Consider the following 15,056-nt stretch of genomic DNA (forward strand, 5'->3'; position numbering starts at 1 on the left):
TTCCTCATCGTCACCGGCGAGACGGGCAGCGGCAAGAGCACGCAGCTGCCCAAGTATCTCTTCGAAGCAGGTAACACACGTGGGAAAGGAGGGCAAAAAACCCTCTGCGTGTCCTCTCTGAGCTGCGGCCTCAGCCCTGACCCGCGGAGATGGAGTGCCCAGGTTCCCTCACGGTGACAGCTCTGGGCTGGGCGGTGGGGAGAGGAGGTGGCTTGTTGAAAGCTTTGAGATGAAAAAACCCTGTGGTTATATATGTATGTTACGTGGGTGTTTGTATATAAACTGACTCTGAGCAGCACAAGTCGTTGTCGTTGTCCCGCAGTCATTGGGATGCTCAGCCTGGGGAAGGGTCTGGGGTGACCTTATCGTGGCTTTCCAGTGCCCAAAAGACTCCAGGAGAGCTTTGGATAAGGGTGTGAAGTGACAGCACAAGGGGGAATCGCCTCAGACTGAAAAACAGGAGGTTTAAATGGGATATGAGGAAGGAATTGAATGTTCCTGTACATTTTGCCCAGAAACGTGTGCTGTGGATTCAAGTGTAAGCTTTGGGGTTAAACCCTGATTGTCAGTGTTTGTAATAAGAGATAAAAGCACCACTCCTGCTGAGACTGGGGAGAGGCTCTGTGTGTGTGAGTATGTTATGTATAGCCCTGCAATGCACTAACCTTGAGGAGGGATGTCTGATCTGGATCAGGGAAATCCATCAGTGAGAAACACTGCAGGGTGGGGGTTTATTGTTTGCTTTTACTTTATTTTTCCCCCTAGCAAGCCTGCCCCATTCTTTCTGAACAAATTGCCCAGAAAAGCTGTGGCTGCCACATCCCTGAGAGTATTCCAGGCCAGGCTGGATGGGGCTTGGAGCAACCTGGGCTGATGGGAGATGTCCCTGCCCATGGCAGGGGGTGTGGAACTAGATGAGCTTTTAGGTCACCTCCAACCCAAACCAGTCTGTGATTCTACGACCAGGAATGGATTCTATGAACTGGAACAGGATGATCTTTGAGGTCCTTCCAAGCCACCTCATTGTGTGCTCTCCCCAGGCCTGGCCAAGCTCGGTGCCATCGGTGTCACGCAGCCCCGACGTGTGGCCACCATCTCGGTGGCTCAGCGAGTGGCTGAGGAGATGAGCTGTGCCCTGGGGAGCACTGTGGGCTACCAGGTGCGCTTTGACGACTGCACCACCGAGGTAAGGGCTCTGGGACTGTTCCTGCAGCTGTGCTGAGCTCAGGGCCTCTGTGTTTTGCCCGTGGGTCCCTCCAAGGAGTGGCACAACCCTCGTGCCTCACCTGGAACTTTGTGTATAGAAGGACTTAAAGCCTTTGGAAGCTTCTGTCCCAGTTGTGGTGAAGCTGCAGCTGTGTGTATCATACAACCCACTGAGGAAGTTGTTTGAACACCTTACAGGTGAAACATTGCCAAGCACTTGTGATGTGGTGCCTAAGCACCTGTGTTGCATTCTCAGAGTGTGGCCTGGAAAATGTGTGATCTGTGTAGAAGTGTTCACTGGGGAATAATCATCCAGGGTAACTGCTGAATGTCTAATTGAACCTTTCAGGAGACTGCCATCAGGTATATGACTGATGGCTGCTTGTTGAGGCAGATACTGACTGACCCCCTGCTCTGCAAGTACAGTGTCATCATTCTGGATGAAGCCCATGAGAGGAGCCTCAGCACTGTGAGTGTCACCTTATCTGTCCCTTTGGTCCCTGTTCCTCCTTTTCTGTGGTCTGCTTATACCTTCCTTCCAATTCTACACAATCCCCAGGGGTGCTGCCTGACTTTCCATGGCTGTGCTTTGTCCTTTTGCTCTCCTGAGACCATACACCTGCTGCTTCATTTATTACGTGCTGCATAGTCTAAAAACAAGCTGCAGCTTGTAATCCTGTTGGAATTGTTGTAGCTGCTGTTGTGTTTTTGAAAGCAGTTAAAACTTTGCTGGCTATTAGATACTCTCCCAAAATTTCCAGGAGTTGGAAGACTTCTAGAATCCCAATTCACACAGAAATAGAAAAAAAAGCTGAAACATCTCTCTCACTCTAAAGCCTAAAGTTTCTTAGGGTGTGTACATGACTGTGCAAAGAGATTATGGCTGTTGGGGTCATGGAAGTATCTAGACTGACCTAAGTACCAACAGCTCTCAAATGTCACTCTGTTCCTTCTGTGGCAAGCAAAGGGACACTCAAGTCACTCAGTCCTCAAGAGATGATGTTGTGTGTCAAATGACCTACAGTTCAGCAAACAATCTACCAGTCCAGCTGGGGAAAAGGGAAAATGCTGTCTGAGTCCCAGTTGTGCCCTCAGGCATCTGAGGATATGGCAAATAACTGAGCTAGGATGAGGTAAGGAGTTACTGCTCCATCATCTGTGTCTCTGTAAGGAGCAGATTTTTAATCCAGAGCACCAGAGTGAAACAAACCTGCTGAAATCATAACAATAAGTAGTGCAGCAAAGGAGGGTGCACACACAGTCAGGTGATGTACATGGGGCAGAGGTGATGAAAAGTGGGTCTGAGGTATCTGCTTGCAAAGAATTTGACCATGAGAGCACAAAAATGAAAACCAGAGGAATTTAAGTGCCACTGATCTGTTTATAGGCTGTGAGAAGAGCTGATACAAAAATAATTCAGTTCTAGAAACCAATTAATGTGCTCACAAAATGTCCAGGGTAAACTTGTGTTTTCTTCAGAGGGCTTAGGCTTGGAATATGTGATTTTCTGTCTTCCCTGTATCACTGGGCTAAAATCAGTCCCTTCCCAGCTTGTCAGGCACTTCTCATTAAACTGGGATACTAACATCAGCTGCTTCTGGTTTTCTGTTAGGATATTTTATTTGGTTTGCTGAAGAAACTGTTTCTACAGAAGAAACCACCTGAGAGGAAGACGGACATGAAAGTGGTGGTGATGTCAGCCACCCTGGAGGTAGACAAGCTCTCTGAGTTCTTTGGACACTGTTCAGTGCTGAACATTCCAGGAAGAAGTTATCCTGTCAAGGAGATCTTCTGCAACCTGCTCAGCCCAAGGGACATAGGCAGCTCTGCTTATGTCACAGAGGTCTGGTTTGCTTTGCTTTCTGTGTGTGTTTTGTCTTTTTGGTGTGATTGTCCTCTGGGAAAGACCACAAGAATTAGCTGCTATGTTACTGTGTTCATACCATCTCTGCAGGAAACAGGGAATAATTAATTAGTACTGTGAGTTTTAGAAAGAGTGAATGAGATTCCAGCTGTTATTGGCTTGTTTGTGGTTTGTTTCAGGCTGTGAAAGTGACACTGGATGTCCACTTGAATGAACCCCAAGGAGATATCTTGGTTTTCCTGACAGGTGAGAATTTTCCTTTCCACAACTGACTGTTACTCCAGGTGAAGCATGACCTTGCCAGCAAAACAACCTTCCAGAGAGTGTCTGCTTTGTGCCAGAGCAGTGAGTAGAGAAAGGAAACTTGCAGGTTGGTCACATAGCCTTGTGAAGTGACAATTTTCAGGTATATCTGTACTTATGAGCTTAGATCAGGAAAAACATTAACTTGAAGGTTTGCATACTCTTTTCTTCCTCTGCCAAATTGACTCTGTGTTGTCTCCATGGTTTATTTGGTTGTTAATTTAGGAAGGAAGAATTTCTTTAGCTGCAAAACCCTACATCAGTGTATGGGGCAGGCCCTTAGGCAGTCATCCTGTGAGGAAAAGCCTTGGTGAGAGGCACTTTGGACAGGCTGGATGTCACCTTCTGGACTAACTCATAAATGTCACTTCTTTCTTGTGGTGATGTTGACAACTCTTAAACAAGATTGTTTTGTCATTATAACAAGGTGTTTCAAACTGGGAAGGCGGAGTTGTAGCTACGTAAGTCACCTAAATGCTCTTGTGTGTTTTTTAGGTCAAATTGAGATAGAAAGAGCTTGTGACTTGCTGTTCAAGAAGGCAGAGTTGATTGATTACCGGTATGAAGTGCATGATCAGGCTGTGGAAGGCATCCTGATCTTACCCTTGTATGGGTCAATGTCAACAGGTAAGAGCATCTAATGTCACAGGGAACTAAATTCACATTGGTGTTAGCTGCAAGAGTTGTTATAAACATTATCCTCATCCAATTTTCTATAGTGATTGGGAAAAATGTCATTAGTTAACCCATTTGTGACAATACTGTGGCACTATGGTGGGTTTTTTATGCTGTTCATAAACTAACCAAACTTCAGCCTTCTCTGTACTTGCACAAGAACCTCCAGTTCAAATTCATATCCACTGGATAAAGCTTCACATGCAAAAAGATCCTCAGCTTAGGAAGGGGATATTGTGTAACTGAAAGTTCAGATGTCCTGACATTGCATTTGATATGGAAAAGGTTTTGCCAGTAAGTTTTTCGTGGATGAGAGAAAACCTGCAAGGAAAGATAGAAGTAGTACAGTGATACACCATATAGGAAAGTGCAGGTTATCAGAGTGAGTCAGTCTGTTCTGCTTGGCAGCAATACCACAGTTAGTTCCAAAGAGTTAGAAACAAAGGTCTCTGGACCTTTGCTGCACACAGACCCTGTGTTTGCAGATGAACTGGAGGGCAGTGTGTGGGTGCACTGTGTAGGCTGCCAAGGGGCTGAGTAAGTGTCCAGAAGAGCAGGACAGCATTTTCCCTCTAAAAGTGCTACTGAGAGGGAAGATCTGGGAAGGATAAAAGCCAAACTTTTACCTTTGTGAAAGAGCAAAAGGAAAAGCTGCCTAAAAGAAAAGTAGAGTTTCTTCCTTTCCCCATGACAGGTGATTCCTGACTGAGGGTGATACTTGATTTTGGTTTTGTGATAAGTTTCTCAGAGGCCTTTGGATTTGAATGTTTGGTTTTTTTTAAGTACACCAAAGAAAATGTTCTCTCAAGAATTTTTTTTAAATATTTTTCAAGAATAATAAGTGAGAAAATTTCAGGAGAAAGTTGAATTTTCACCTCTTATTTGCTCCTTGGAAAACTGAGTGAATGAATGGGAACTGCATGTGCTGATTTGTTACATGTTACATTGAGATTTGCTGTAAACATGGGAGGGTTTAATTCAGTTTGATGATGTTCACATTTATTTGCTCTGATTTTTAAAACCTTTCAAATCGTTGAAGATTCTGTTAAGACCAGACATCTTGTTTGGTTTTCCTAGCTCTGGGTTAGGAAACATCCAGGAGACTTGGCCTTTCTCCACCTCCAAATGCTGAACATACAAGCAATAAATAAGACATTCTCTGATTTCTGATATATGCTAAAATAATACCCAATCTGCATTTCAGAGTGTTGTGTGATTCCCTTTCTATTTTCATTCAAATTACTTTCACTCAGCATTTGGGTAAATCTGCACAGCTAGAGATGTGGTTTGAAATCAGCACTGTACCACAACAGCCTGTTTGACTGAGTCCCTGTCATTTTTAGATCAGCAGAGAAGAATATTTTTGCCAGCTCCTACAGGCATCAGGAAATGTGTGGTGTCCACCAACATTGCTGCAACATCTCTGACAATTGAAGGAGTCAGGTATTGCTTTCTGTCCTTCATAAAAGCTGTAACAGAGAGAATAATTCAGAGAGCTCTAGATGTGGAAAGACACATCTGATTTCCTGCCCCTACCATATCTGCCCAGTGATTACCTGTTGCCTTCTCTTGTGTGTGTAGAGAGTAAGAAAACCCTTGATACTATTACATAGTCTGACAGGTGACTAATAGAGTTGGAATCTAATTTGAAATCAAAGTTCAAATTAAATGACCACAGTCTCTGTGGGTGCTGGAAGGTGTTCCCTAACATCCTGCAGACTGACCCATCTCAGGGCTGCACCTGTTTGCAGTGATTTTAGGGTAAATGTGTTCTTTCTTTGATGACATGCATGTGGCAGTTACCTGTCTTGTCTGCTGAGACCTCTCTTGTTTTTCTCTCTGTATCTTTTTCAGGTATGTGGTAGACAGTGGATTTGTGAAGCAATCCAATCATAATCCCAGAGTTGGTTTGGACATCCTGGAGGTGGTTCCCATTTCAAAGTAAGTTTTAAAAATGTCATGTGCTTGGTGTTTCTGGGAGTTATTGGTTCATCTTAAAAATCAATCAATCAATCAAAACATGGGGAGCAACCTCGAGGCTCTGTAATTTAAAGCCATTTTATTTGCTGCTAAATTTGAGGGTGGTGAGACACTGGCACAGGTTGTCTAGGGAAGCTATGGATGCCCCAACCCTGGCAGTGTTTAAATCCAGGTTGGATGAAGCCTTGAGCAACCTGCTCTGGTGGGAGGTGTCCCTGCCCAGGGCAGGGGTTGGGGGCTGAAGGATCTCTAAGCTCCATTCCAACCCCTTAACATCCTATGAGACTATGAAATAGAAAGTGGTTCAGGACCTATAATTTTCTCTAAGACATTGAGGAGTTGACAATGCAGTCTGAACAGTGGCTCACACATCCTCTTGTGTTTGCTGAATACAACACAGTGATTCAGAGAAGCCTAAAGAACCTTCCTTGCACAGGAAGTTCAGCCAGTTCTTGTACACTGAATTTCTCCTACAAAGCACAACGTACCTTACATCTACAAGCAGAGGAATTGCTGTTATTTATCAAAATTAGTGTGCTTTGGCTCATAGCAGAAGGACTCAAGAGTGTGGCTGTTGTTTTTCCCTGCTGTCTGCTCTGGAAGGAGTGAAGCCAAGCAGCGAGCTGGCCGGGCTGGCAGGACAGCAGCTGGGAAGAGCTACCAACTGTACAGCAGGGAGTTCTGGGAGCAGTGCATGCCTGAGCACACGGTGCCAGAGATCAAGAGAACCAGTCTGACATCTGTGATCCTGACCTTGAAGTGCCTTTCTGTGCATGATGTCATAAGGTAACCTCTGTGCGTGGGGGATTATGGTTTTCTCCCCGAGCCTCAGGCACCCAGAGCCGATTGGCAGGAGGCAGGATTAGGTCCTCAGTCAACTGTGACACTTCAATTCAATCAGCTTTTCTGCTGTTCTCCACAGGCTGTGATTCCAGATTGCATCTTGAGCTCAAGTTCAGCTTGAGGTTCTGCCAAAATGAGTTCCCTCTCTCCAAAATTAAATATACAGTTCATAGTGTTCCTTTAAAATACTGACCTTTCTACCCCAAAAACTTCAACTCCGTGGAGTTGTTTAATTTTAGGATCATACAAGTGCAGGAAATACAGTTTAGCTTGGAGTGTGCTGTGCTGGGATTCCTCAGTTGGGGCTGCACATGCAGTAACACATATGCTGAGGATGATTCTGTGCTCTTTGGTCAGAAACCGAAGGTTAAAGAAGTATTTTAATAAACACGAAAACATGAATGAACATAGGAAAAATATGAAACAAAGTTATGCTGAGTCTGAATAATGAGATGTTTCCTTTCATTTTTACCGTAGGTTTCCTTATTTGGACCCCCCTGAAGAAAGACATATTTTAGAGGCTCTCAAGGAGCTTTACCAGTGCAGTGCTATTAACAGGTAACCACTACACTACTTATAGTCACTACAAGGATTTGAAATCCAGTGGTTAAACTGATGCTAGTGAGTTGTTTGTGTGGACTAAGGAGCTTCCCACAACAGTAGAATATGTTTCCTCATTTAACTTCCAGGAAGTTGACTACTAGAGTTTAATATACTGTCTATACAAGGAGGGTTGGAACATGTCTTAGGGCTTGGGAGATACAAATCAGTTTCTCCACATTGTCCTGGAGTTCCTGAGTGACCTCAGACAAATTCCCTCAACTCTGTGCTGTAGCTCCTGATAGCAGATCCCAGACTGTTGTGACGAGGGAACTTAGGCACTTGCTGTGAGGCACATCCAAGAACTCAAGACAGGAAGGGAGATCTTATCCTAAGCTTCCAGGAATTCTTCTTGCAAATAAATAAATGAAAGAATATAGTGTATTCTTAAGCATCTAATACACTTCCATAGCTGTCTGTGCCTCACAGGGAGCAGGCACAAGCAGAATGGAGAAAGGTGGATCATTCTGCTGCTAGTGACACTTCTTCATGCCCCCAGCACACACAGGCCAGAGGGAAGTGCTTCTCCCATGCTGTTTTTCAGTGTGTGGTGGTTCACATTAGGTGTGCACATTCTAATCTGCATTTAAACACAGTTTCATCGAGTCTGATTTATGTATCTTTTTCCTGGGATAAGGAGAGGCCACGTGACAAGACTGGGGGAATTCCTGGTGCAGTTTCCCCTCCCTCCCAACCTGACCTGTGCTGTCATAAAAGCTGCTTCTCTCGACTGTGAAGATCTGCTGCTTCCCATAGCAGCTATGCTGTCCGTAGAAAACGTCTTCATTCGGCCAGGTAGGAAGTCCTTTATCCCAGAGCAGCCTCGGCTGGGTGGGGAATTCTGCTTGGACAGGAACATTTCAAGCAGCACACACTACTTCACCTGGAGACCTTTTCCACAGCTTCCTACTGCCAGGCTTTCTGCCTGTGGTTTCTGCTAACTGTTGTGAGGGCACAGTGTCTTACAGGTGTGTCTCAAGGTTATAAAGTGGGAACTGATTCCATACTCAGAATCAAGCACAAGCCTGGAGCATGTGGATACTTCTGCCAGGGAGCAAGCTCATCCTACATTGGTGGGAGACATGAAGTACTGACCTCAAACCAGTGGTTTAAATAGCATTCCTCAATTGCAACGCCTTGTCCCGTGGAGGCAGATTGGAGAGAGGAGTGCTAAGATGAGGACAAATACACAATGACACTTTCCCCATGTGCTTTTTCAACTTTGTATGGTTTTGGGCACACTGCATGCTAGGAATTGGACAACAGCTGTTCCAAAGGCTTCAGAGGAGCATGGAATTGGGTTGCATTTGGCCCAAGGCTGTGAGCTGGAAAGCAACATATGTGTAAGCCAAAGGATTGCTGAAAGGTCATGAGGGGGAAAACTGTTACGGGAGGGAAAAGGAGAAGTGGATAAAAACCCCACCAGAATACCAAAATGCACCACAGCAGATGTTTTGCTGTTGATCTGAGTACAGACAACAGGGACTGATTTGTTTTGTAGGAATGGAGGGTCACCTCTGGCTTATCTTTTCTGTCCAATAACTCTGTTTAATCAAATAGACCTTTTAAGCTGCTGTGAGAAGCTCAACTTGTCACTGCCTCATTCCCAGTGGTTTTCTACATGGAAAATATAGTTTTGCTGTGGTTCCAAGCTAGGGCCTTCCAGTAGTGATAAACTCAAGCCTCCCACATCCTCCTTCCTACCTCCTTTCCCCTCCCATCTGCCCTCCCTTCCCCCCCAGCTGTGCTACATATGGGCTGTATATGTCCTCCTGTCTTTGTGGGAGACCTTTGTCCTTCCTAGTCACTCATTGGCTCTTGTCCAGTTATCTCTGTAGTCCATTAACTGTTCCTGTTAGCACAACAGCTAGAGACACTGCTGACTGTACTGCTAACCTGGATTCTGCTCTGGGGTCCTTCCCATCCCCACAAGTGTCTGCTTGCTCTCCCCTCCTCCATCTGGCAATATGCCCTTGTTCTCTGGTCACCTGGCTAATGCACATGTTTGTTCCTCTTCAGCAACTCCATACATTAGGCAGCAGACACAGACTCCCATCCTTAAGGCACTTTCTCCTGTGCCACATGTGTAGGATCAGACCTATTTATTTCATCCACGTTCCTTTTAACACCCACAAACTTCTGACATCCTCTACAACAGCAGCACCACAATGGCCTTTGAAGTCATGTCTCCCTCTCCCAAGGGAATAGCTTGTGCTGGAGAAGAAATTCCTTGGGTATTTAAAACCTGAAATAACACTGGGGAAATGTTGCTTTTGCCCAGTACATTCCTAGCATCTAGTGAAGATGAATTCCCACTAAACTCACAGATCACCTTTTTTTTCTAGACTCTTATTTATTTTAAGACCTCCATTACTGTGGCACTGAAGTGCTAGGACAAAAGCTGAGTTAAACAGATTAGATGGTGCTCTGATGGGCTGGTTTCAACAGTCTTGTTTTTTCCTCTCAGGGCAAAACTTCCACTTGATCCCTGTGAGCTGTTTGGATAAGGCCACTGTTGTTTTATCTTTCCACATGAGAGGGAAATACACAGAACCTTTCTTTCCAAGAGACTAGAATTCTTCATCTCCAGTGCTGACTGATGAGATTAATCACACGTGTAATAGCATCTATGTGCTCTTGTAAAGCAGGAGTGGAAGGAGGAAGAACTGTAAATGCAGCTGTGGAGGAGAGACAGGTCTAAAAATAATGTGACTAAAGAGCCAAAGCTGCCAGACACACTGGGGAGAGATGCTAACAGCAAATTAGATACTGATAACTAAAAACGATTGTAAGTGAGCTATAACTTATTTCCTCAGGTGATCCTCAGAAGCAAAAGGAGGCTGAGCTTCAACACCAGGAACTTTCCTCGCAAGTGGGAGGATGCAATGACTTTGCAACCCTCTTAAACATTTTTGAACAGTGCAAAGCAAGGTATGAAATGCGCCTTAGAGTCAGGGGGTTTGCATTGCTCCTAACTCCCAACTGCTGATGGTTTCAGCTATGCTGCGTAGACACATGTATGTACTGCACATACACATGTGTGCACTCGTGCCTAACTGCAGATTTGTTCCTTATTGTGTCTGAAATTTCTATCAAGACACTTGTTTTTAAGCCAACAAAGGCTGTGGAGGTTGTTGCTTTTGTCTGATCCTGACAAAAAATAGAGGCAAGTTTCTGCCTGCAGCTTACAAAGAGCTGGTCTATAACACAAGTATTTCTGTCCTCAGCAAGTCTCCTTCAGCTTGGTGCCAGGAACACTGGATCCATTGGAGAGCTTTGAAATCTGCTTTTAGTGTGGAAAAACAGCTCCGGGAAATAATCACTAAACTGAAACAGGTAAAATATATCATTTCTAGGTATGTTTGACCTGTCTAAGTTTGCATTTACGACATGTACTGGACTACTGAGCCCTTGCCAGATGGCTGCTGCCTTTCTTCAGGAGAAACTAATCCACTTAAATATGTTTTCAGAGCATCCTTGCTCGTGTAACTAACAGGAATGGTGGTGGGAACAGGCAAGAAGGAGGGTTTGTCTCCTTTCCTCATGGTTTCCTTACAGTGAGAAACCCAGAGTTTAAAATTCATGGGATGGAGGGGGTTTAACTGCTTTTTCTTTAGGAAAGATCCCAACTCAAGTTGTTTTTTTCTTCACACAGCTGCCAGACTTCCCTAAAGAGACATTTGAAGGCTCCAGAACTGAACTGCTGAGAAGATGTCTGTGTGCAGGATACTTTATCAATGTGGCTAGGAGGTAAGTACTAAAGTTTGGAGAATTGAATGGAAAAGGTACTATGCAAATGATTTCAAGGTGTAGCTGCATGTTGGAGAACAGAACAGTAAGGCTGTAAGTTGTAGCACAGTAGTACTTGAAGAGGTGTTTGCACAGGGTAGGTAGATGGTTTTGTTTTTTTCTCTTCCAAAGCAGATAATCCTGGTAGGTTCTCTGCTTTGGACTGTAATTGCTATTCCAAGGATGTTAGCAACTTCCCCAGGAATGTCATTTTTCTGTCTGTGAAATGGACTTGGGAGCTGATGAGTAGTTCCAGTTCTTAAACTAAAAGGCTTGGAAATTTCCAATTTTCATGGCTGTCAAAGACTTCACTCCCAAACCTTATTACTATTGTGTTGTTCTGTCTGCAGTGCTACTGTGCTAAATGAGACAGGTATATTTTATTCCTCAGTGGGTTTTGTTTTGTTTTTTGTTGGTTTTTTTTTTTTTTTACAGTTTAATTCTGGAAGCATCTTCCTCTGCTTAGATCTATGAGTATTTTTTTCTCTGCTGATTTTCTTGGTTTAGTGTTGCTGTCTGTGTTGCTGTGTAATCACAGCTCAGTGTGTCTCATGAGTTCATTTGTTTTTCACAAACCTCTCAGGTCTGCAGCCAGGACATTCTGCACCATGGATGGACATGGCAGCATAGTCTACATCCACCCTTCATCCACAGTAAGTTACCAAGGCCTGTTAATAAAGTAGCAAAGGATCTCTGAAAGAAATAAGAGACAGGTCCCTGTCAACTCTTCTTGTTGTTTGCTTTGTGCTAACTCGAGACCAGAAGAAGTGCAGTGTTCATTTTGAGAGTTTGGCAGAGCTTCACTTCTTCAAATTTGGTAAATGTTTGGCTTATGATATGAGTGTGACACAGTCTGAGCTCTTTGGTTGTTTGGCTTTCATGGGCAATTTTAAGCCAGTCATTATGCCTTAATTTCCCCTGCCTGAAAATTTAGGATAGTGTCAACTTTATCTCCTTCTTGCATCTGAATCAATGGAAAATACTCCATTGATGGGTGTGCTAGATATAAAAGTTCTTTTTTAGCAGTTCTGAACTAATCTGTGGACTGTTCAGCTCTATAACCAGGAGACTCTCCTGGAGTGGATCATCTTCCACGATGTCACTGTGACCTCCAAGATCTACGTCCGGACGGTGTGTCCTGTTCGCTACGAGTGGGTCAAGGACTTGTTGCCCAGATTGCACCAGATTGATGCCTATGAACTGAGCAGTGTGGCAAGGGAAGAAGTGACTGAAGAGGAGATAACCAAGTGGGAGCATAAGGAGGACCTGAAAAGGCAGTTTGGTAAGCACTGCACTAGTCCATGTCTGTGGTGTGTGTGGTTTTCCTGGCTGTTGTGGACACTGTGTGTCTGTTATGTCACTGAAAGCATTCTGGGCTAGGTGGTGTTCATTTGGCTGTGCTGAAAGTGTTTGATATGTGTAGTTCTCACTGTTTTCTTGTCTCTGCAGTGTGTGTTTGCTTACTGGTTCTTGCCATGCTCCCTCCTACTTTTGGTTTGCTAGAGCTGACAGGAGCAGAGTTTAACCCGGAACTGAATAAAAACATTTTGAGTCTGATGGTTATTTAAGTTTGTGAAGGGTATCTAACCACAGATACCCAAATAACACTGTCCTGCAAGGGAGAAGTCCTAAGGGCTTTGGGGTAAGGAAGAAGGGAAAAAAATCAGCCCCCAAAAACCCACCACCCAAGAAAAAACACAGACGAAAAAGTGTCACATTTTTGGTGAATGTCTCATTCTGACAGTGAATTTAATGCCATATGTTCAGATAGTCAGTTTTAATTAACACTGGTGCTGCTAACTGATCTGGCTGCTTGACATTCTTTGAATTCTTCTGTCAGCAGGTTCCTAGAGCAGCCAAGTATTCCAAGGGCCCCTTTCCTCCTGAGCTGACCCTTCCAAAACATCAATTGAATGTACAGCACAGGCACTGGCAAGAGAGATTCTCTTCAATTCCCTTAACAACAGCAGAAATGTAGACTTTTGGCCTCAGACCAGCATCTCTGCCTTGCAATACTGTGTAAACCCACCATTTTAAATGACAAAAACATGGATTTCATTTGGTTACAAACTTGCTGGAAAGGATATTTATATCACTGGATAATGCAGGGGAGCTGAGGTTTGTTCTCTTGATCCCCTTTAGTGTTTTGACTTCACCAGGCAGTTGTCAATTAATGTGAGATTAATGCAGACTCTACAGCTGTTGTGTTTCTGGGAGCTTCATAAAAGTAGGTGGCTGAGTAGCTGACAAAGGCTTAATTAGTGCAGGAAAAGCTGCAGCATGAGCTGAGTTATTATTTGACTCCAAGACAGAATCATTACAAATATTCTAACAGTGAATGTTGATTAAAAATCCTTCCTCCTGTCAAAGAAGCTGGTGCCCAGCCCCAGAGCCCTGGGAACAGGCTGCAGCAGCTGCTTCATCCACACAGTTCTTAGGCTCTCAGAGTCTTTGATTTGTTTTTATTGTCATTCTTTTTAACTGAAAATATTTCTTGCTTTTCTTCCCTTCTAGGAGAATCACTCCCAAGGTCTCAGTGCTGGGGGAGAATGTGCTTTTCTAATGGTGTCTGATCTGCAGGATTGATTTTTCCCACTCCCTTATCTGCATGTTATCCTCTGTCTTCCTCCTACCTCTGGAAATTTTTTACAGATAGTTTATTCTAAGCTGTTTTCCTGCTCCCTGTGCTGTCCCTCTCCTGCCTCAACTTGAGCCTGAGATGTGGGTGAGGAAATGGGTGCATAGAACACAAGATGTATTTTCTCTGATACACTAAAAAGCAAGACACATATCTGGGGAGGAGATGAGCCCAGCTGCAAATAGTGACATATTAATATTTGTTAAGTTAAGTCATGATTTTATTGCTTAATTTTTTCCCCTCCCTGCAGTGACACTGTCTGTCCTCTGGAAATCATTCAAATGGCTGCCTGGGATTCGAGAAACTGGAGATTCTGGTGGGGTTTTGGGGGTATTTTACAAACAGGAGGAATTGTAATGCTGTGAGGGGTTTTCACACAGAAAAGTATACATTTTCCTCTCCTCTCCCTCTAGAAAAACTCACAGACAACTCAGCAAAGAAGCTGGAGAGAAGGAATGATGATCAATCAATCCTGGACGCCCGAGCTCGTTACCTGGAGAGAAAGCAGCAGAGAGCACAGGGTTTAAGTGGCCCAGTGAAAGAAGTGGGGTGATACTGGTGGCAGCTCTACTTCCAGTGTGAGGAAAGGCACTTTGTGCAGTTCTGGGTATGTTTGCATCATGCCAAATGACTAACAGGAATACAGGAAAACTTCTGCTTTGTGGTTAGTTTGAGTGCTGAAGTGTCCAAACACAATCTCCCTGCGCTGCATCCAGCAAGGAAAAGTTACCGAGCTGAATTTTGTTGCTGCATATCACTGGCAACAATTTAAGGGCCTCAAAATGTGGATGAGGACATGATCCTGACTGTGGTGCCAATTCTGTGGCATTTAGTTCACTTAGTAAGGCTTCAGTGCCATTATTAATGAAATGTCCTTAAGGGTTGGTTGGGGTTTATTTTTTTAAGGAGTGAAACTGCAACTTTTAACCCATTTTACTCTGTTTATACACTCTTCATGCTCATATCCCACTCAGGAAAATGTGTAGGAAAGGCTCTTTGAACAATGGGACCATCAGGATTAAATCCAAAAGGCCCTTTGCCACCTGCATTCTCTGCTGCAGACAGTGTTGTTCCCACTCTGTGTTGTGCTGTACCATGTACAGTGTTGTTTCTGGGTGAAGATGTCTTTGTATGCAGAGCAGTTTGTAAATGTTTTCA

The 15,056-nt window shown here is 44.1% G+C and overlaps 1 protein-coding gene across 1 annotated transcript in view; it reads left to right on the top strand.

Annotated features, from left to right (window-relative positions):
- The window catches only part of DHX40 (DEAH (Asp-Glu-Ala-His) box polypeptide 40), a gene marked incomplete at its 5' end in the record, with an annotated part of 15,605 nt that extends 1,154 nt beyond the window's left edge, over nucleotides 1-14,451 (top strand). The window contains 17 exons of the mRNA XM_009083159.1: nucleotides 5-70; nucleotides 1,041-1,186; nucleotides 1,556-1,675; nucleotides 2,819-3,049; nucleotides 3,250-3,316; nucleotides 3,869-4,000; nucleotides 5,392-5,491; nucleotides 5,903-5,989; nucleotides 6,632-6,814; nucleotides 7,349-7,429; nucleotides 8,109-8,266; nucleotides 10,288-10,402; nucleotides 10,699-10,807; nucleotides 11,127-11,221; nucleotides 11,844-11,913; nucleotides 12,314-12,542; nucleotides 14,312-14,451. Coding sequence (XP_009081407.1) covers nucleotides 5-70; nucleotides 1,041-1,186; nucleotides 1,556-1,675; nucleotides 2,819-3,049; nucleotides 3,250-3,316; nucleotides 3,869-4,000; nucleotides 5,392-5,491; nucleotides 5,903-5,989; nucleotides 6,632-6,814; nucleotides 7,349-7,429; nucleotides 8,109-8,266; nucleotides 10,288-10,402; nucleotides 10,699-10,807; nucleotides 11,127-11,221; nucleotides 11,844-11,913; nucleotides 12,314-12,542; nucleotides 14,312-14,451 — 2,129 coding nt within the window. The remainder of the gene's footprint in view (nucleotides 1-4; nucleotides 71-1,040; nucleotides 1,187-1,555; nucleotides 1,676-2,818; nucleotides 3,050-3,249; nucleotides 3,317-3,868; nucleotides 4,001-5,391; nucleotides 5,492-5,902; nucleotides 5,990-6,631; nucleotides 6,815-7,348; nucleotides 7,430-8,108; nucleotides 8,267-10,287; nucleotides 10,403-10,698; nucleotides 10,808-11,126; nucleotides 11,222-11,843; nucleotides 11,914-12,313; nucleotides 12,543-14,311) is intronic.
- Between the last annotated feature and the right edge of the window lie 605 nt (nucleotides 14,452-15,056).

This window comes from Acanthisitta chloris, unplaced genomic scaffold (assembly GCF_000695815.1).
Source record: "Acanthisitta chloris isolate BGI_N310 unplaced genomic scaffold, ASM69581v1 scaffold34799, whole genome shotgun sequence".
In the NCBI taxonomy this organism is placed as follows: domain Eukaryota; kingdom Metazoa; phylum Chordata; class Aves; order Passeriformes; family Acanthisittidae; genus Acanthisitta; species Acanthisitta chloris.